We start from the raw sequence: 21,962 nt of genomic DNA, 5'->3' as shown, positions 1-21,962 counted from the left end.
TAATACTCACAACCACCCCATGCTAATTCGCTGCTTGCTGCCATTCCCATTTTACAGATGAGGAGTCAGGATCAGAGGCGTTAAGCCGCCTGACTAAGGTCACAAAACCAACAGTCAGTGAGTGAGGATGGGTGGGATTCAAAGCGGGGCAGTCCTGTTCCAGAGCCCACACTCTTAGCCAGTGTTCTAGACTGTTCTTTTTGTTACCTGGTTTCCGTTAGGTCCTGGCTAATTTCTTTCCGCTCCCCAGCTGGGAGGCCCTTTTGCATTTGCAAAATGACCCAGAGTCATTGGATGGGAGTAGAACAGAAAGCATAGGAGAGCCATGAAGTGTCATTGGGAGGACATCCAGCCTCCTCATCTGAAAAGGGGAAGGGGCTGAGCTACCCCATGCTGGGGCCCTGATTTCTCCCAAATCCTCCCATTCCTACCTCTCCGGCATTCGTCTTCTTGGCTGGGAAATGGGGTTGGTGAGAATGATACCACCATTGGACACCTTGACCTGGAATTCTAGGCCCCTCCCCACCTGAAGGGGTCCACATCCCCAGCCTCATCTGCAGAAGCCCCCTCACTGCCATGCACACCGTGCTACCTGCTTCCTGTATTTCCTGAACGCATTCCACACACATAGACTCCTGTGCCTTTGCCCACGCGGTTCCCCTCTTTTCCCCTTTTCCACCGTGCAAACTCCTATTCATCCATTAGGGCCCAGCACAGTGGCCTCTCATTTTTTCTACATTCAACAGACCTTTAGAGCACCTCTACTCTATGCCAGGCACAGTGCTAGGCCCTGCTGGTCCATTGGCAAGCTCTGCTCTCACACAAGGAAGAGAAATATTAACGAATCATGCAATCCCATAAAAAGGGAAAATCAGACGTACAGGCTGGGAAGGAGAGACGCACCATTCTAAGAACATAGCTAGCGAAGACATTGGATGGAGACTGGTGGGTCAAGGAAAGATTCATGTAAAAGTGACCTTAATTAAGGCTGAGACTTGAAGGATGGACAGTTGAAAGGTAAGAAGATCAGAGCTGGGGCAGCTTTCCCGGTGGATGGAACTGTGAAAGGTCTCTCATGGGAAAAGATAAGGTATTCTGGAAGAAGCTCAGAGAGAGCACTGGGAGGTGGGGGAGCAGACGACAGGGTCGGATGGAAGTGGCTGTGGCTGGGCCCACCTTGCCCTTGCTGCCAGGACCAGGGTGCATCTCTCTGCCCACTTCCACGTTTAGGGACTTCAAGTGTTAGCTTGAAATTGACCACAGCGGAGAGTTTACACCAGGGAAATCGGCAAGCGCCACCAAGAAGCACTGTGTTCCTTTTCTCCAGAGAGCTAGTTTACCAGTGTAGTGCCGAGGCTGTAAAACTCCTCCTGGGCGACCCCTCCTGACTCTGCTGGGATCCGGGCCTCAACGGCAGTACCTGCCACACCAGGCTCTACTTAATCATTCGGACTGTCAACTATGAGCCAGACTGCACTGTTTCCCTCTTTGCCTGAGGGTCTGCCAAGGGCAGCAAGGAGTGGGGTAAATGCTTGCTCGAGGGGTAAATGGGTTTCTGAGATTCCTGGCATCTCACAGGTGGAGCTTAGCAACATCGGCCTCCTCCCGCTTACCTCCCAGTTCTTTAGGTGGGCATAGTACAAGGTGGTAACACCCGGCTGTTTCCCTACCAATTAGAAAACATTGAGATCTGGCAGCTGGCTGCGTGGGAAAGTAGGTGCTATCGGTGGGAACCAGCCCCTGTGGAAGGGAAATGGGGAAGAACAGAGATACAATACACATGGACTGCTTACTCCTGCTGGGCACGGTTAGAGGCTTCAGCACCTGTTATCTCACTGAGGCCTCACCACAGCAGCTTCCACTGGTGGCTGGTGGCCTAGGGGCTCTGAAATGAGAGGGTCCTGGGCTCAGTCCTGGTTTTGCCACTTGAATTAGCTACATAACCTAGGGGCACGGTGCCTCAGCCCTGAGTCTCAGTTTCCCCAGATGTGAAATGGAGATACAGCATAGCTGCAGGCTTGTTAGAGAGGATTCTGCGGGCTGCTGGAGGTGAAGGCTGAGCACAGTCCCTGGCACAGAGCTTTCAGTGAATATCACCTATCGATCACCAGGCAACACCGTCCAGACTCCCAGCTGGACTCTCCTCCAACTACCGGGCCTGCAAGGGGCACAGCTGGGATCTGAACATGGGCCTTGAGAATCCAAAGCTTCCTGCCTACTCCCTGCTGCATCACTGAGAGAAGAGCCAGAAAGGAGAGTTCACCTGCAGCCACGGTGGGCAGGGATCTTGTTGAGCCGGTGCCTGTGAAAACACCTCGGCTGTGGGGGAAGCACAGTGTGGCTGTGATGATGATGATGCCAGAATTTCCAGGGGAGAGAACAGAGCCCAGACACCTGCTGTGCTGAGCTGGGGGAGGTGGGGTGGTGCCTGGGAGAGGCACTGGCAGGGCTGGAACCATCAGGTGTTTGAGCCCAGGTGTTTGAAGGCAGGGTGGTCACCTGGTATGCTGACCACTCTCCACTGTCCCAGTACCAGTCTCTGGTCTTGGGCCCCCTGCAGGTTGACCTCTACAGGTCACATTTCTGTCCTCCTTTCCCTTTACACTCTAGGGGAGGATCTGGTTAAAGGGAGGTACTGTCCGGGGACCAGAGGGTGGGAAGCAGAGAGGTGGGGTATTTATCCTGCCCACTGCTTCCTTGCTTCCCTGTGGTTCTGCCTGTGGCTGTGTCGCTCTGTGGCTGCAGCTCCCATCAGGGACTCCAGCTCTCAGCCAGGCTCCCATCCCTTCCCCAGTGGCTGTGGGATTAGGGATCGGAACAGCTTCCCACGTTACTAGGCCTTGTGTGTGAGCTTCTTCAACAAACCCCAGCTGAGTGTGCTTTCCCGCCAGACCCCTCACTGAGACACCTGTTCTGTGACCAGATGGGACACCCCCAAACACAGGACTGACTTGAACAAGCCCGAGGCCCGACCGTGCTGAGATGCATGTGTGCGTGTGGGCCTGCTACCTTTTGCCTTGAGCGGCAATGGATAGAGGATGAGTAAGTCCAAACGTCAACTACCAGAATAAATCGCTTGTCAGATGTGCTTCCGCAGGGCAGCGTGAAAGCTACATTCCCGTGTGAGACATATCACAGGGCTATAAATAAGACAGCATACTTCAGCGGCCCGCGCTTGCAAAGCCCTCCCCCAGACACCCACATGTGCTGAGTCAGACTTTTAGACCTTGAAGGGGACTTAGATATGATCATCTTTAACCAGCCCATTTTACAGAGGAGGAAACTGAGGCCCACAGAGGGAATGAGACTTGTCCAAAAAAAAAAAAAAAACAAAACACTGAACCACAGCCTGCACGTCTCCCGACCCACAGCCTTGGCCCTCCTCCTGATTTACCTCTGCCTCATCTCAACTGTCTCAATTATTCTTGGCTTGCCCCAGCGCCAGATGTGTTTTGTAGAAACATTTGTGTTATTTGGGTTCATGTTGATCATTTCCACTAAGTTACAAATTCCTTGACCGTAGGAACCTGTTTGGTTCATCTCCGTCAGCCACTAAGCCCAGGACATGATACAACTGGAAGTGAAAGGAGATCTTCAGAGCCCTCCCCACCTTGGCCGTGACAGGTTTCCTGCTGCTGTCTGAACACCTCCAGCCAGAGGGATTCACTGGCTGCGGGAGAAGCCCCGTTTCAGCTCTGGACAGCTCCCACCCTCAGCAGCGTGAGCTGACATTTGCCGCAGTCGGCAGTCAGGAAGCGTTTGCTGAAGGGAGAAGGGTTTTTATCACCACGTGCAAATCCCTTGGAAGCTCTCGGACATCTGTTTAGAAACGATCCATCTCCCAAGGAGTGGTGGAAATTCCTTCCTAAAGTGGGGACACGTAACTGTTACAACAGCAGGAAAAACAGCAACACGCTTGCAGGATCTGGGTTGGACCTGCGAGGGAAAACTTGGGCCTGGAATCTGGGTGTCTACGTGAAGGAGGCTGTTCTCGGTAAAGCGTTTGCCTGGTGAGAAGTCATTTTGCCAGCCGACATATACTCTTACAGTTGATTTTATACTGGTGGGAAAATATCTCCTGGCAGACTCATTGCATGGGGGTGAGGCAACACCCTTCCAGCAGGCTGGGACTCCTCCCCTTACAGAAGGGTCCTAAGCTGCATTTATTTATTTATTTACTTTTGTTCTAGGAATCTAATCAACCTCAAAGGCAGACATTTAAAATACCATTTGTGGTTGATCTTTTTTTTTTTTTTGACCATATTACTGTAAGTTTATTTTTAATGAGGCAGGGAAAGATCAATGGACAGAGCTAGAAGATGTACCTGTGAGCCAGGGTACCAACTGTCTGCTCCTGGAGTAACTTTGTGGCCTCAGTTTCCTCATCTGCACAATGGGAGTAACCATACTGGTCCTACCAGGATCCTTGTGGCTGAGCACGTAGGCTCTGGAGCCAGGCCACCAGGGTTTGGGTGCCAGATCCAGCACTATTTGCTGTGTGGCCCTGGGCAGATAAATACAACCTCTGGGCCTCAGATTTCCAGCTATAAAATTCTCCCTCTTCAGAGTCCATGGGATACGCCACAAAGAGCACTTGCTAAGCCTGGGCTTCGCTGGCAAGTTAGCCAATATTTTCTACCTACGGTGCCAGTTGTTGTGAAGACAGGATAGAAACGGAAATGATAAAAGGCTGAATAAATTCAGGATGGCCCTAACTGCCCCGCCTCTCATTGTAACCAAAAGAAAGAGGAAATTGGATCGAGGAGAATTTAAGCAGCAAGGGGGCCCCATCAAAGAGGGCCTTCACGTGTGACTGTGGAAACGGCTGCTTTTAACACATGTTCTATGGCTTTTGGAAGGAGAAAAATCCAGATTGCAGAAACAGCGATCAAAGCCAAGGGCGCACTTCGACTCCGTCTCTGTCAATTGGCCTAAGATCTTGCTGATCTGCACATTGCCGCGCGGAAGCAGAGCGCGCGCCAAGTTTCAGAGCTTCGTGAATCTGCGGTGGGTACGTTTCCAACGCGAAACCATCACTAGAAACACCGACAGCAGAGGAACATCTAGCAGCTGAAGGAGCGGTTTTTTTTTTTTTTTTTTTTTTTTTTTTTTTTTTGCTCCCAGACACCGAGAGAGGAAATCCAAATCTGTGTTGCCTTTTAGTAGCAAAGCTGTCTTAGGAACTCTCAGGGGAGAAACAAGAACTCAGACATTGCTAAATGCTTCTCTGCTCTCAGTCCAGCCGTCACGGCGGGGGTGGGTGGGGGAGTAGCGCTCATAAATGGTTTTTTTTTTTTTTTTTTCTTTTGCAAGCAACGTGGTGGCAGAAGGTGCGCTAGAGGCAATGGCTAGAGATCAGGTCCCTGGGTTTGAGGACTGATATTCCTTTTCATTAGGCTGTGTCATCTTGGGCAAAGTGTCAAAGTCTCTCTGAGCCTGCCTCGGGGGTGGGGGGTGCCCCGTGAGCTGTAAATCCTATCAAAAATGGCTGTGAACACGCTTTACAAATCTAAGTCTGGGCACTCTGAATCCGAGGTCCAGGGATAAGCTTTTACAGGTGTGCAAAGTCCTGGAATCTTATGCTGCATGACTATAAATGCAGAGAAAAAGGATGGACAGAGTGCTCAGGAGGTGGACTTCCTGCAAAAGGAGCAGCGCTGGGGGCATGAAGGGAGCTTCCACGTGATGATTGCCATGTATCTGGATTGATTACTTGGAGGATGGATTCAATCTTATTTGTAGAAATAAAGTCTCCTTTGTAAAAGGAAATTGCCTGCAAGATTGCTCATGTATATGAAGACGTGCACTTTTTTGTGGGCAGTCGAGGGCTTCTGTTTTCATCGGGCGTGAAAGGGTCTGAGATCTCCCAAGTGAATGCAGGGCTGCGATTTCACAGATGCCAGTTGTGGGACCTGTGCTGGGGAGCCCCTCTGACCCAGGCTCCTCCCCCGCCCCCGCCACCGCTGCCCTGGGCTGCCTCAGGCTTTCAGGGTTGCGGGGTCAGTTCCGGCTGGGTGACAGCTCCTTTCCCGTGAGGCTGCCCTCTCCTCCCAGCTCTCTATGTCCGGGTGCCAGTAACTGCTTCCTGCCCTTGTCCCTTCAGACCTGGACAGTCACCAGTGTCCTGTGACTGCCCCCTGACACTGCACTATCCTCTGTGGTTTCCCTACACCCTTTGAAGCAGTTCCTTTATTCAGCTCTCCTCAAATTACCCGATTTGCACGTACTCTTTCCTGCTGGGACCCTGACTGATGATACAGTGTTTTAAATTTGTCTCCGCACCCTCTCTGCCTATCCACTCACACATCCTCACATACATTCACTGACACACTCACACGCACACACACCTACTCATGCAACTGACACACACGTTCGCTCCCACCCACTCACAGACACACACACACACACCGTTTCACTTGCAGACTCACACTCAGTCCCCACCCAACAACACTGCCTGCTCCCAGCACCTTGGGGAACGCAGTGCTCTGGTTAAAACCCTGCGCTGGTGAACTGAGGGTCCACCCGCCACACAGGAGCCCTGCTGCTGGGGTGCCTGTCACCCTGCGCGCCACTGAACTGGCGCCTCTCGCCAGTTCTTACTTTTAGAAATGCTGCGCTTTGTCTGGTACTAAGGTGGATGAACCCACCAACCGCACACTCTCAAGGTACTTGGAAGGAGGCTTCATAAAGACACCAAGTTAAAGTGGGCCCTGGAATCTTGAGCCATGCAGAATAGACCTACGACTAAAAATAAAACCTTTCCACCAAATTTCAGATAGGGATGGATGAAAACCTCCAGGGGATCACACAAATGGAGATGCATTTAGATGGACAGCCCCAGGGGCTTTGGGAGAGAATTGAAGGGCGACACATTTTAACTCATGACCTTTCGAATAATTGGAGCCGTCAGTGATGGACAGGCCTTCTTGGGAAGCAGCTCCTTGTCTGGGGCTGCATTGCAGAGACTGATACAGGAGTTGGGAGCAAATGACCTCTAAGGCTACTCCAAGATGCCCCCGCGACCTTGGGCTGATCATTTTCCCCCTTTGGAGGATTTGCTTCCTCATCTGCTAAATGACCGCCTTCGCCTAGATGTCTTTGAGGGGGTCTTCAACTGCTATAAATTCTCAAAGTCTCTGACTCCGCCAGCAAAGCGGGGCGGGGGGCGGCATTTGGAAAGGAACTGCAGAAGTAATTAGCGGTGGAAATGCAAATCTCTAGTGCCTCTGGATGTCTGAGTTTGCAGATTAAAACAAGGCTGAATCTTGGCTGAATGATTCCATTCCCTCCAGAGCAAACAGCAACAGCAGGACGTTGGGGGGAATAATCTAGCCTCTACTGGCGAGGGAGAGGCCGATGAATTCGTTTGGGAGACAAAGGCCAGGCTAGGAATGGTGCCTCCAGCAGCTGCTCCACTTCCAGCCCCCCTGGACCTCAGATTCCTCGTCTTTAAGCAGGGACCAAAGTACCTACCACACGGATTGTGTTTTTCTGAGGATTAACGAAGGCGAATGTCCCTGGCTTTCCTGGTAGGGGTGGAAAGCAGCCAGGAAAACAGGTTTGCATCCAGGCTCCCAAGCTGACTGGCTCTACGACCTGGAGAGAATTATTTAACTCGCAGGCCTCCATTTTCCCATCTGTAAAGTGGGGGCACAGAAGCAGTCTGCACCTGGAGTGGCCAGTGTGAGGCTCCAGGGAGGAGCCTTGTGGGTTCTACAGACCAGATTCATTTGACCTCATCCTAGGAACCGCCCTGTGGCACAGCTGAACCTGGCAGAGGCCTTCTTCTCTTAAATGAGGATTCAGAAAGGTGGCCTGGAGCCTCCCTGACATGGGATCCTAGCTCAGCCTTGGGTGTCTGTGTGGTGCCAGCAGCGTGAAGGCATACGAGGGCCATGCCTGGGCTATGCCCCGAGCCCGCTGGGAACTCTTAAACCACAAGGGTAGACTTGGGCAGCTTTTCCTCTTCATATCCTGGCTGGGGTGAGGGGGTCAGTCCTCGGGGGCCCAGACCTCTCAGATGGTCTCCCTTAGGCCCCTGGGAATCATGCCTGCAGGCTCCTTGGAGACACTCTGGCCTGTCTCCCCAAATACAACCCAAGCTTATTCAGGTCCAGGCCTGTCTCATGCCCTGCTGTGCCTACGTTGGGAAGGGTAGGGGGGCAGAGGATGGGGCAGTGTGTGTGTGCATGTGTGCGCGAGTGTGTGAGCTGAGCCACTACAAAATGGAGATAAAGAACTCCAAACCGATTCTTCTTTAAATGAAAGACTTTGTTCTAAAATTGTATGAGACCAACAGTTGGGGCCTTCAGACTAGTTTATTCTTCATAAGCTCTCCTGCCAAATGAGTTATTAGGGGAACTGAAGAATCCCCAGTGGCCAGAGGGAAGGTATGAAGATGAAAACTTGCATTTTAGATCACTAGAATTTTATTAATATGCTACTATTTTAAGCCACCGTACAAATATCCTTTGTATTGATTTCAGTGTGATGTACTGACTGAATAAATATGCCAATTTTTGCCAGGGAGCCAAACAGTATTTTTAACCTACTTTAAAATATGTGTTGTTTCCTATGGCTTTTTTTTTTTTTTTAAAGTTTAGAGTTGATTGTGAAGGCGCTTTCAATTTAAAAAAATTCTTCTTTCCAGAGAATACACATATATTTTAAACACATATTTTAAAGCTTAATGGGGATAAGCTTAATGGATAATTATTTTTTAAATCTACAAATAAAGGTGGAAAAAAGATGAGGTTTTTTTTTGTTTATGGGTGCTATTATATTGCAAGATACCACTATAACAAAGGAAATTTGAATGTATAACTGAAATATGTTCTTATAAGTATTTTTCCCCCAGTTCCTGCCTATTTATCTACTTTAACTTGTTTCATGTATACAACACTGTGTACTTACTCAGGGTGCTGCCAGAAACTTCAGGATCTTAAAAAATTAAGGGAAAAAAACCCCAAAAAACAGAGAGCTGAAGCTTTTCACACACTGGCTGATAGGCTCCTGAAGATAGTAACAATACTGCTGCCATTTCATAGATGGGGAATCAGGATGGGAGACAGTCAGGGGCTTTTCAAGGGTTTTCGGCTGGTTTCCAATTGTCTATCCCAAGTTTTTCTCTTTCCCTTTCTTCAAAATGGGGAAGGAGTACCCCATATGTCTCAAGGCCACTGGGAATACAAACTAGAGAACATTTAAACACTGGCATGAGTTCCTGTTTGGCAAGTCCCTGAAGAACCACTGTAACTGTTCTTCATGACTCAGATGAAACCCTCCACCCTGGAAAATGCAAAATTTCCACCCTGGAAAATGATACCAGCTATTGCTCTTGCTTTGTGGAGTGAAAAACCTCAGAAAATTCAAAGACAGGAGAAGGAATGGGGCTACCGGAGAGTTACCTAGGCACCATACAGCTTCAGAGCCAGAGCTAAGAATGGGCCAAGATTTCAGGAGACCCTGGTCATGTGGTCCAACCGCCGAGTGGGAGGGTGGATGCTCTGCGTGGTCCCTCCCTGAGACGGGGGCCACTGGCTTATAGGATGCCCTATCTGTCTCCTGAGTGGCTGGCAACTCCTTCCCAGTTTTGAGCTGCAACCTGAGGGGGGAATGTGGGCCCTTTCTTCCCAGCATGCGTTGCTGCTGGAGGTGGCTCTTTAGGACAGCCCTGCCTCCTTCTCCCGCTGTCCCAGGGGACGGGGTTACCTGAAGTTGTAGCCCGGGGAGACGCTGCTCTTCTCAGAAACGCTGTCAAGTCGGGTGAATGAATATTTAGGGATGCACTGGTCCCAGGCCTTGTCCAGGTCGCACACCCAGCCGATTTTAATGCCCAGAACTCCGCCCTGGATGGGGAACGGGAGCAGATATGAGTCCCTCCCACAGGCCCCTGACTCCCCGACTCCCCATCCTGGCTGGAGTGGAGTGGGGCTAGGGGTGGTGGGGGGTGGATGTGACAAATAGACAAGTGATCTCTTTCTGTCCTCTAGATGAAGACAGAGGTAGGGAGAAAGAAAAGTGATTTGTCACACTTTGCTTAGTAAAGAAGTACTGTAACAGAGAGAACTTGAGCCTTGAATCCCTGTTTAGGTATCTTCAGTCCCCTTAGCTACAACCCAGGAAAGTGGCCACAGATCCACTTTCCCATCGTGTGGACCTCGTCGGAGATCTGAGGCCTCTGCCTCCAGGTGAAGCGTGAAGACAGGAATGGGAAACTGAGGCTGGGGGTGCAGTGAGGGAGGCAAGACCGCCGAGGGCACGTGGGGTAGAACAGGCACAAAGCGAGTTGCAGGCCTGGGATGCTCCCACCAGGTGGCGCTGCCGCACCACAGCGCCTCTTCCCCAGTAACCTCCACCCCCACTTGCAAAGGACACCCCCCTACTCCACACACACACACACACACACACACACACACACACACACACACAACGGGGCAGGGAAGAGTGGCGAGGTCCTCACCGTGCTGGCCAGTTTGGCAAAATCCTGCCCCGCGAACTTGACCACATCCCCCACCCTCAAGATGGGGCAGAAGGGGGCCTTGTCAGGGTGGAAGCGGCACGTCTTGATGTCAGCGGTGGTCAGGTTGGGGAGCAGGTTTCCCCTGCGAAGGAGGAGGGGGCGAGGCCCAGGGTTAACGTGGGGACAGTCACGCACCGATTCTTCTCTGGCCTTCCCGAGCCTCAGGGCTCTCTATCTCTTGGACTCCCTTCCCTCTGTCCCTGCATCTTTTTGTATCTACCCAACACCCTCTCTCCAGTATTAGCTTCTGTGTGCTGGAGCTGGGGTAGGGGCGGCGGGAGCCCAGTGCTCTTGGCTCCTCCTCTGTCCTGCCTGCCTTGTGTTTTGCACGTGGCCGACACCCATCCAGGCCTGGCTGAAGAGGGGCTGAACTAAGAGAAAAGGACACCCCCACATGGGCTTGAGCTGGGGAGAAAAGAGGTGGGCGGGGCCCCTCGGCCCCCACCTCTGGAGGCATCTGAGTTCTAGACAGAGGTTCACCCTGTCCCTGCCCTCTGAGGGGTCCTGAGCCCCAGGGCAGGGATGCTGGCAGGGAAACTGGCCCTGGAATCCACCTAATGCTGGGCGGTGGGGGCTGGCAGGGAGGTTGGGAAAAGGAGCCCCGGGGAGCTGGGGGTGGGGAAGAAGGGGGCGTCTCACCCCTGGGGAAGCCAGGTGCCAGGGTGGCGGGGGGCTGGGACTCACTTCTCAAAGTTGAAGAGGGGGAAACGGATGCTATTCTTGATGAAAATGGTGAAGTTCTCGGCTTCCATCATGACAGGCCTGTGGGCGGGGACAGGAGACCTTAGCTTCTTGGGAAGAAGGGGAAATGGGAGGAGTGTTCACCCCAGGACCACCTTCTGTGGCGTCTCCCAGTGGGCATGTGGTCATGGCCTCTCTGAGTCTGAGGTCAGAGAGACAGGAGGGTGGCGGGTGCAGCGAGCTGGGGAAGACGCCATCCAGAGGCCACTTCTCGGTCCCGGGAGTGGACGGTACTGGGGGTGCCCACGAGAGCCCTGCATGCTCAGAGATGTAGGCTCCCCACGCTGGCAAAGCGGAGCTGTGGCAGGTCCTTTCGCCTCCTGTCTGCCCGGGGTCCTTACATCTCCACTGTGTCCACCTCGGCGGGGCACCAGCCCTGGATCTCACAGGTCTGGAGCACGGAGCTGTAGTTCACACAGCGGCCGGTGAGGATCCCTGCAGGGTGCAGCCACAACATTGGGTACACGACTGGCCATTCGCCCCTGCTCCTGCGTTCCCTCCCCACCCCTCCTCGTCAAGACGTCCTCTGATGAGGACCCCATAGGTGGAGGGAAAGGAAAGGCCAGGTAAGGGAGATGGACTGGGGACCTGTTAGCCCTGCAGAGCTCTCCCCCTTCGCCTCCCGAGCCCTAGACCAAGCCGGGTCGGGGGTGACAGCTCTCCTTCACACATCGCAAGCCCCGGTCACCCTGAAGACCCCTTCATATCATGTTCTTTTCTTGCCTCTGAGCCTTTGCTGTCACTGTTCCTTCTAACTGGAATGCCTTTTTGAAGCCCCTCTCTCTTGCCAAATCCTACCCACCCTACAGGGCCCATTGCAAATGGCGCTGCCTCTAGGAAGCCATCTGGGGTCACCCATCAGAAGCTTATCTCTCTCCCTCCCACCAGCATCCCACTATACCTCCATGACAGCACCTGCCACCTGAGAGCACACCTGTCTGTCACCACCATCCCTGGACTGGGAACTCCCCTGGGTCTGACACAGAGTGGGCATCCATCACCGCTGGCAGAGTTACATGGAATAGGCTGATTCCCGCTCCCTCTCCCAGGCTGGGGTCTCCTCTGCGGGGGGCCCGCTGCCCTCTGGGGTCTCACTAACACTGGGGTTGTGAGGGGGTGGGGAAGGGGCTGCACTCACCCCCAGCCGGGAAGCGTTCGGGCCCGCACTGGCTGTCTGATACACAGCGGAACTTCTCCTCGCTCTGTGGGGAGACAGGTGGGTGCAGGACCTGCAGTGGCCCTGGGGTGCCCCCCCTTCCAGCAGCTTCTGGAGGGTGGAGGCCCTGGGACACAGCTCCAAGGCTGGACCCTGGGCCTCTGCTTACACCCTCCCCCACCACCACGCTGCCCTCCCCCCACCATTTTCTTCCTTGACCTGCTTTGTCCAGCCTCCCTGCCTGACCTCAGGGCAGAATCCTTGCATCTGGTTTTCAGTAACGATCATCTTGGTGATGATGACAAAAACGGAGGTGCCCTTGGGAGGAAGAGAAAGGAGAGGAAAAACGCAACAGTGCCAATCCGTGAGGGGGGCACTACAGCTTTCCCCACTGTACGGATGAGGAAACTGAAGCTCAGGCTAAGAGAACTGACCAAGGTCACAGAACTGATACAAGGCAGAGGTGGGATCCAAACCAGGCTCTCCCACCACCCGCCTGGCCCCTCTGGCTCCCTCTGTGTGTCGTCCCTGATTACAGGACAGGTTGTGGCAGAGCTGGAGAGGAACCCAGCTCCCGCCAGTGCCTAGTGCTGCCTCGTGGGAAGGCCGGCCCACCCCCCCCCCCAGCACCTCCCAGTTGCTGGGGAAGGGGCTCTCTGGATCACGGATGCCGCAGAATCTGGTTTGGGAAGCCCATCGGTACTCTCCTTGCCTTGCCCCCTCCCCTCCAAACTGCCCAGCATCTGGGCACCCACACAGTGCCCCAGGGCTGGTTAGGGGGACCGTACCTGGGGTGGGGTCACATAGTCAGACACGTCCATGACTTGGTTGGCGTAGCGTCCAAAGCCCTTCACCTTGGTCACCACCGAGGACTCAATGGCCGTGTCCCGCACCTGGTACGCCTTCTCATGCAGGAAAACCCACCTAGGCGGGAGGGCAGGGGCGGAGAGCAGCGGAGGAGGGACGAGACCCATCAGACAGAGGCGGGGAGAAGCCCCTTCCTGCTAGTGTCAGGAGGACACGGGGCGCCTGGCGGGGAGGTCTGTGCTGGAGGCGTGGGGCCCGGGTGAGCCCTGGGTCGACTGAGACTAGTGCTTCTCCACCCTTTCCCCCATTCCTCCTAGGGAGCCTCTGTGGGCTTCTTTTTTCCTAGTTGTGCCCCTCCTTGAAATTTTAATACTATAGATATCATTTATGTACTGTTTGTGTATTTGCACTTTATTCATAAAAAGTGAGTTTTTAAAAAATTTCCCAAGAACCAGTTTTCACCCCTGTTGAGAACGCATTATCATTCCCACTGACGGTGGAGGTCGCTACTTTGGCCTCTGGAGGGAGAGGTGGGAGAGGACCCTAGGCCTGTGAACTTGTGCATCCCAGGCTTTGTTCACGACTGCATCCTAAGGGCTGGCACATAGTAAGTCTTCAGCAAACAAGTCAGTGAAGGCTCTGGGAGCTGGGCCCTCGGCAGTCTCCACGCAAAGGTCAGGTGAGAAGAGACGGGGGTGGCGGGGGTGGGGGCCAGCTTGCTGAGCCGTCACCAGGCAGGTAAATGGAGTTGGGTGGGAAGGGGAGGCGGGGCTTCTAATCTTGTTCCTTGGATTGTGCTGCCACCCAGTGGACATTTACCTGTAGTGGCGTCTCCCTGCAGCTTGAAGCCAGTGCTGGACCACGTGGATCAGGGAGGGCCCCCCTTTCCTTCTTCCACCCCACCCCCGCCTCCCTCCCCAGACTCTGACAGCCTTTCCCAGCACCAGGAAGGGCCTGCCCACAATATACTCCCGGGAGACAATTCTTTCCTCTGCATTTCTGTGCGGTGCCAGCCCTTCCATGGGAAATCACGCCTCACAGCCCTCAAGGCTCAAGCCACTCTCGGCCTCTGTGCCACACCGGGCAGTCCTACTTGCTGCTGACTGCACGCGGGGAGAGATGTCACTGTCCCCCCCGTGCGGACGAGAAAGCCTCATCAAACACATTTCAAAAACGTTGCACATTCTCCGCTTTGGAGAAACACTGGCGACGTCTCATGGAACCTAGGAGCGCACTTTTGGAAATGCTGGGTTAGGGTTCTTTTCTGAGGCTGACCAGGGTGGTACCAGGCTGGAGAGCCCCATCATATGAAACTGAGTGGAAGGAATGGAGACTGTGGCCCAGGGAAGACAAAGTGGGGGGTGCGAGGCTGAGAAGCAGCTGAGGGCAGCGTGTGGGCTGATCTGAGGACTTTATAAGGCAGGGTTAGGACTTCAAGCCCAGGAGCTTCCTAACCCCGGGGTCCCCCGATGTTGGCAGGCACAGAAAGGATCAGTTCTGGGTCATGCGGGGGTCATGGTCACGTGTGGGGTCCTGTTGATGGGAACACAGGCTGACGTTTGCAAGCAGCTCCTCCTTCAGTTTTCAGCGAGAGGATCTGGAGTCATCCTCGTATTAGGGCCTCCCTCAGGCGCCTAATTCTGAATGCTGTCTGTCTTGAGTGGAAGAGAAAGGGTGGCCCCAGCCAGCATTGGCAGAGAGGTCCTAACCTGTCACCTCTGTTATTGTTTCTGCCTTATCCCAGGCGACACCCTGATTCATGCACCATTAAGAGCTGTCCGAGCACTTGTGAAACACTTTCGGGAACACCTTGCCTCCGTGGAAGTCAGTGGTGTGGTCTGCTTTACATCCCCAGCACTTTCTCCTGCTTTTCAGACCGGAAGGGGTTTCATCAAGGTCTCCAAAGGGAGTGTGATTCACATAGAAATCCTACCCGCCACCTTACCCCTGGTGGAAGGGAAGGGCGCGTCGCTGTCGTGGAAAATGGTGAAGTCATCCGAATGAGCATCCTCAGCTCGTGGGCTGGGGCCCTCGGAGTGAAGGGAGCAAGGTCCCAGCTGGAACACCCAAGCCGCTGCTGGACCCTCACCCGAGCGGCAGCCACAGGCACCACACACCCACCGGGAGCCTCGTGTGCCTGGCCACGGAGTGGACACACCTCTGAGTGTCCGTCAGCCAAATGCTTTCCTGAGGCCCCTCCCCGGTCCTAAAGTCTGGGAACATTCAGCCGAAAAGCAGTGTTGAGCTGATTAGCATCAACACAGCGTGCTGAGTGTCATAGGTGTTGAGGATTCATTGAATCCTTACTTCCAACCCAAGGAGGCAGCTGCGTTATTGTCTTCATGTTACAAAGGATGCAACTGAGGCACAGAGCAGAGCATTCGCCAAGCTGGCATGTGGGTTCCAACCCCAGTAAGCAGCTACAGGGTGCTCACCGCCACCCTGCAGGATCTCCAGCTGTGCCCCAGCTCAGGGCCAACCGGACTCTGGTCCTTGTCCTGCTGGCCCTGCCCCATTACCAGGGACAGCATCTCCCAGCTCAGGAAAGTCTCACGAGGAAGAGCCCAGGGCTCCAGGGCAATTAACCAACCTCTCTCCTTCTCCTCCTCCCTCGAGTTGGGAGGTGAGGCCACATCAGAAGTTTCTCTCTGAGTTAAATGACAAGTGAGAGGATTTCAGTGGCCCCGGGGCCCAAGGACATCACCAGGGCAGCTCAAAACCAAGGGATGGTTCATTTCCAGAGTGGAGGGGCTGAGTCTGTCTCCAGAGGCCAGGGCTGAGGAGCTGGGGCAGGACTGAGCCTTCAGTTCTTGGCATTTACTCTGCTGCTCTGACTTCTTTTTTTTCTCGCGTTCCTGGTTTATTATTTATAGAGCGGAAGGCGGGTGGCAGCTCCTTGGCCGGTGGGATGTGGAGGAAGGAGGCCAGAGCAGCGTCCCAGCACCCTCCTGTCCACCCCTGGGGAGTCAGGGAGGAGGCCAGAGGGTGGGTGTGAGGAGTGTGCGCTGGGGTTGCCAGGGGGAGAGGGGTATCTTAGGAAGGTGTGAGCTGGGCAGAGGGAAAGCGGGGCCTGCTGGGGTCTGTGAGATCATAACAGTTACCATCACTTTCCGAGTCACTCATCCCAGACAGACACTGACCTAGCAGCGTCCCCGTGCCAAGACTCTCTGGAGGAGGCATTGTCAAAAGCATCTTCCAGGTATGGGGACTGAGATGTAAAGGGACCAGGCTCCACTCTTGGCTGTGGGTTAGAGCCAGGCTTTTAACCAGGTCTCCCCATCACTGGGCTGTGGTGAGGGAGGAGGATGGGGTGGGGGCTAAGAAGGTGGAATTCCAGGCCCTTCTCTCTTTATTTATTTATTTATTTTGGGTTTTTTTTTTGGGGGGTGGTGGTGGTAATTAGGTTTATTTATTTTTTAGAGGAGGTACTGGGGGTTGAACCCAGGGCCTCATGCATGCTAAGCGTGCACTCTACCACTGAGCTACACCCTCCCCTCCCAGGCCCTTCTCTTTAACTCAGAGCAGCTCCCCCTTTGCACACACTCAGCCTTTACGTAAGGTTTGCCCTGAGGCTGAGTATTAAGCACCAACGTGGGAGGCCGTGCAGACGGTGAGGCTGTGGATTGGGCCTGGGAGGGGGAGGAACAGGGTGGAGAGAGCAGGGCTGGGGTGGGTCACGGATGCCATCAACTGCCACAGGCCCTTCCTGGGCTGGGGCATCAAAGCTGGGGTGCCCCATGGCTAGTCTGCAGGAAGATGGCTTCCTCCAGGAAGGCCCCGGAAACCAATCTCAGACCAAGCACTGGCTGGCGCTTCTGAGGACTCAGGTCCCAAGGATCTTCCTCTTCTTCCTCCTCCTCAGGTGCCCACAGGATCCAGGAAGGGGATTGGCTTTTAGGAAGCCCCACCCCCCAAGAGGAGATGGGACATTACCACCTGGGCCCAGAAAAGACGATGTGAGAAACACCAGGTGAGTTCTGGCTTCTGTGGGCGCCTGGGGTGGGTAAGGAAACCAGTGATGAAGTGGTGTCAACCACAGGCAAGCAGCTGAAATGGCGGGGTGTGTGCGTGCGTGGTGTTGTGTGTAGACGATTAGGTGGTGTGTGGCTGTGGGTTTATCAAGAGAAATATTTGGCTCACATCACACGTCCTAAGTAAATTTGTGCATCTGGTCTACCTAGCACGGCCACCATGGAAGAGATTCAAAGTATTAGTTGAGCATTAACATCAAAGCACTAAAATCCTTTCAAACACTACTGAGTCCAAGCCACGGTCATGTCTCTTCATATGACTGAACTGCCGCTTAGCAGGTTTTCCTGCATCCACTTCTGCCCACTCCAATCTGTCGGTGTATCAGCTGGAGTGATCTTCCCAACTCTCTCTCTTGTCTCACACACACACACACACACACACACACACACACACACACACACGTGCACACACACAGGCTAAAACGCATCAGTAGCTTCCCATCCATTACTCTTCTGTAAAAACGAAGCCTCTGAGGTGTCTGTGCCTGTGACCCCACCCCCACCCACCCCAGCCCCACCTTTGCTTCCTCTGCTTCAGCCATGAAGACCGTTTCTTCTCCCCACCCACCAGGCTCTTTCCCTTGGGTTTCTTGGCCTTGAATCCCCTTTTTTCTCTTCTTTCACCTGGCTTGCTCCAACTCACCCTTCGGCTCTGGGTTTAAATGTCACTTCTCCAGGAAACCTTCCCTTACTTCCCAGACCAGGTCAAATACCTCTGTGCTAGCCGCCCTCCTGGCACGGTGGGCCCCTCCTTCGGAACCCTGAGCCACAGCTGGAATTTTACATTTGTTGCGGAGATAACTTGATTAATGTCTTCCTCCGGCACTGTGAGCTCTGTAAGAATGAGGACCCTTCCTGCTTCTGCCCACTGTTCTCTCCTCCGTGCAGAATGCCCGACACAAAGAGACGCTGCTGTGTGCTACATTCCTGCTACATTAATAACAATGGGTTCGTGAAGTCCTAATGGTGCGTGGGCTCGTGTGCATGAAGAGACGGGGTTCTGGCCAGGGGCTGGGCTGAAGAGTGCACCGATGTAACTGCCAGGCGCTGCTCCGTGGAGAGCTGTCAGGTGGGGAGATGGATGGGGTCGGATATCAAGACACCGAAGAGCCTCTCGGGCCGCCCCAGCAGGCTGGGCTCCAGTCCTGAGGATGGAGCGTCAGGCTGGATCAGGCTGAGGGAGAGGCAAGGGCAGGTGGGGGGCGCTGAGCAGGCTGGGCCCCGAGCCTGCCCTGTCTGCCCTCCATAAGTCTCCTGCCTGGAGCCCGGGGAGCCAGGCCAGGCCAGAACACGCGGAGGCAGCGTTTGCCCTCACCTGGACCAACATAACATTCTGTGGCTATAAACAACCACGACATCAACCATCCACGTGAACACGGAGCCTTTAAGAACCAACTGGGAGCCAGGTGCTGGAGATGCAGACAGGGAACACTTGCAAACATATCGCACACAACCTCAGAGTTGGAAGGGACTGTCAAAGCCATTAGTCCTGCCCCAAAGCTTGCATTCCTCTCTGATATCTCCACCAGGAGCATTGGATGTACAGCCTTGCCTCCGACACCCGCAGAAATGAAGCCTACTGACTCTCACCAAGCACGTATAGCAAAAAAAAAAAAAAAAAAAAAAAAAAAAAAAAAATCCCTTAATCCACATCATGCCACCTTTCCACGCACACCCTCACACGCTCCTCCGACCTTGCAGGCCAGCAGGCCCGCTCCCACGGCTCCAGCCCACATGCACACAGGTTTCCCGCATGACAGTCGTCAGTGGCTTTCGGTTTCGCACACGAGACCTGCTGTTTCAAGAAGGAGCGTGAGGCTAGAGACTCGATCACCAGGAAAGAAAACCCGTGAGATTTCTGCAGGTCTTCCCTGGTGCGAATGACCACAAGAGGGACAGAACCCGTGTTTCCCCCCGGCCATTGTCTGCTCCGTGGACCTTTGTGCATATACGCCTGTGTGTGTGTTTTGGGGTGGGGTGGGGATGCCTCTAAGAGGTGGGGGCCAAGAGGCGGTGTTCAGATCTCGCTGGCTCTTAAGCAACTCCCAGAAAGGGTCATAGGGTACAAAGTCAGGTAGACATGGGGATTTTATGCTTCCTGGCAAAGGGGAGCATCTCTGGATTCCTGAGGAGGGTCCGTACACCATGCACAGAAAAGCCACTTTTCTCTGCAGCAACTCTTCCCTTAAATGTTATTTGCACCTGTTTCTGCACCCCGCCCCCCGGCTTTGTCCTACTCTCCAAGGGCAAGGACTTCTCCCCTCGCATGCTCTCTCACCATCACCCCTGCCTGAGGGGAGTTCCTCACTCTATGGTAGAGCCATTCCCTCCTCCCCCTCCCCCATCCACCTGATCAACCATCACCATCTCCCTTGTTTCAGTGCTTTCCCTTCTCCTTTCCTGGCTCTCAAAGACTTGACTGAGAGGAGTGGGAAGATGTGTGTGTGTGTGTTTGTGTGTGTGTGTGTGTGTGTGTGTGTGTGTGTGTGTGTGTGAGATCTGTTCTCTGGCTAGGGGTGGAGGGAGATGAAAACCGGGATGGAGGGATGGTCACCTGGGACCTCCCCTGGTGGAGGGTTGGGGGGCAAGGACTCCCCTCCTCGGGGTGTGTGGCTTGAGGCCACCATCCAACTCTGGAGAATTTACTGGGAAAATAATTCATCTGGGAACCAGATCCCCAGTGGCGGCAGCAGAGGCCAATCCTTGGGAAGTGGTCCCACAGAAGAGACGGTTTCCCCCAGGAGAGGGGACATTCAGGAAGCTGGACAGCAATGCAGAGGGGAGGGAGGACAGGACACCAGGCATCGGGCACCGAGGACCTGAAGGGCCACAGACTCACCCCACAAAGTAGGAGATGATGAGGAGCTGAACTGCCCGGTTGATGATCCCAATGGTCCAGCTCTTCACAACCACCGACTTGGTGGTCTCGTAGGTGAAGAAGTCAGAAATGCAATTCATGTTGAGAGAAGGATCAGGGCCCCTCGGAAAAGACCCAGTGGTGGTCTTAGCAGGGAGAGGTCATCAGGATGGGGAGACAGAGATCAAGGCCTGGAGGGGGCAGCTTAGAGGGGCTCAAGGAATGGGGAGCCTGTTCCTTTAAGTCAGGCAACCCTAGCCCAGTGCTCAGTCTCGCTCTGCTTCTGACACTCTGGGCTGCCAAGAGTCCAAGGCCAGGGTGGGGGACCCCCTTTTTGTTCGTCTCCACCCCACTCCCCTGTGATGTCACAGCAGGGGTGGGGTCTTCAATCCCAGGCTCCTGATTGCCTGGGATGCAGCTGGCTGGGGCCCTCTGGGACTCATGTTTTATCTGCACTCTGTCTACGGTTTCTATTCTGTTCTCTTATGCTGCATTTACGTCCCAGCTCACCAGCTGCATCATGTTTTCCTTAAAGCCCCTTGCAAGAGCCCACCTCCCTCAGCCACCTAATAGTCTGCCTGAGCTGAGTACCCTCTTCATTCCCGAGTGTCTTCCTAAACCCGCTCAATTCTGCTGCCATCCCCTCCCTTCCCAAGTTGCCACCAATAGCCTGGATCAAGGGGAGGGGTCTCTTGAACCTTTCTCTTGGTCCCTTGGGAGGAGTGAGTAAAGAGTCACATAGTTGGTATTTCCTACTCATGCTGGCAGTGGCTGAAACTCTACCTGTAGCATAGCGTCATCACATTGGGTTTTTGTTTGTTTTGTTTTGTTTTGTTTTATTTTGTTTTACTCTCAGTTTACTTATCTGAATCATTTGTTAGGTTACATGCTTCGGGAAGGCTGGAGCTGATTTCATCTTGGTTACTGCTTTCCTCAAATCATATACCTGTGTTGGAGCTCAGTACATATTTATTGAATCTAGATGAATGCTAGATAGTGCAGGAATTAGCCATGACCCAGAGGTTAAACCATGAGCCCAGGGAGCACAGTGCATTCGCATTCTCTTATCTCAGGATGGAGTTAGCAAGCTGGTGCAACTGTTTCAGGTCAGACTGTCAGAGAAATCTTGAGTTTAAATATTCTGTCTTAATGCCTTCATACACGACCCATATCATTAGTCGTTCTGAATGGAGAGTCATGGTGATGATGATGGTAGAAAACCAGGCTGGGGTAAGTAGGTTTGGGTTCTTTGTTACCAACTGAGACCCTGGGCCACTCCTCTTAGGGCCTCAGTTTTCCCATCTGCAAAAGGAGGTGGAGCAGACAAACTCAAACGTCTCTTCCAGGTCTGGCCTCCTCTGATTTTGCAAGATGCACCCTAGGACTATGGAAGCGGGGCCTGGCTTCTGCAGTCCCGAGCTGATGTGATTTCCAATCAGTTCCGGCTCCAGTAAATCTGACACCCGCTCTTGAACTTGATACTGCCGCTGGCCAGCGTCTTCCAGGCGGCTCACACCTCGCAGTCACCCATGTGGTCGTTTTTGGGTTGCGGGAACTCATCTCACAGAGGATCCAATCCCATGTGACAGGGGAGGGCAGTGCGGTCACAGTGACACCAACACCCGCATTCTCTTCGAAGCCAGAGGGAGGGGTCCGTTCTCTCCACAACACGAAACATTTTTCTTCTTTTCCCACAGACTTTCTACCCCACAGAAACCACCATTGTGCAGGAGAGGGTCACATACGTGCATCTCTGGAAAGTCTGATAACATACAACTACGCAATTTCTCTTTAAAACCTAGGCGTCCACTGAAGAAATGTCTGTAATTTCTAAATAGCCCAAGGCGC

General features: G+C 53.7%; 1 protein-coding gene across 1 annotated transcript in view; it reads right to left on the bottom strand.

Annotated features, from left to right (window-relative positions):
- P2RX3 (purinergic receptor P2X 3) overlaps positions 1–20,386 on the bottom strand; it is a 28,572-nt gene extending 8,186 nt beyond the window's left edge. The window contains exons 1-8 of the mRNA XM_006172931.2: positions 20,097–20,386; positions 13,208–13,343; positions 12,666–12,737; positions 12,402–12,465; positions 11,605–11,698; positions 11,207–11,284; positions 10,463–10,604; positions 9,712–9,848 (exon numbers count right to left, since the gene is read on the bottom strand). Coding sequence (XP_006172993.1) covers positions 9,712–9,848; positions 10,463–10,604; positions 11,207–11,284; positions 11,605–11,698; positions 12,402–12,465; positions 12,666–12,737; positions 13,208–13,343; positions 20,097–20,215 — 842 coding nt within the window. The 5' untranslated portion in view covers positions 20,216–20,386. The remainder of the gene's footprint in view (positions 1–9,711; positions 9,849–10,462; positions 10,605–11,206; positions 11,285–11,604; positions 11,699–12,401; positions 12,466–12,665; positions 12,738–13,207; positions 13,344–20,096) is intronic.
- Positions 20,387–21,962: the final 1,576 nt, after the last annotated feature.

Source organism: Camelus ferus, chromosome 10 (assembly GCF_009834535.1).
Source record: "Camelus ferus isolate YT-003-E chromosome 10, BCGSAC_Cfer_1.0, whole genome shotgun sequence".
NCBI lineage: Eukaryota > Metazoa > Chordata > Mammalia > Artiodactyla > Camelidae > Camelus > Camelus ferus.
The sequence above is the reverse complement of the archived record's forward strand: the minus strand, read 5'-3'. Positions and strand labels throughout refer to the sequence as shown.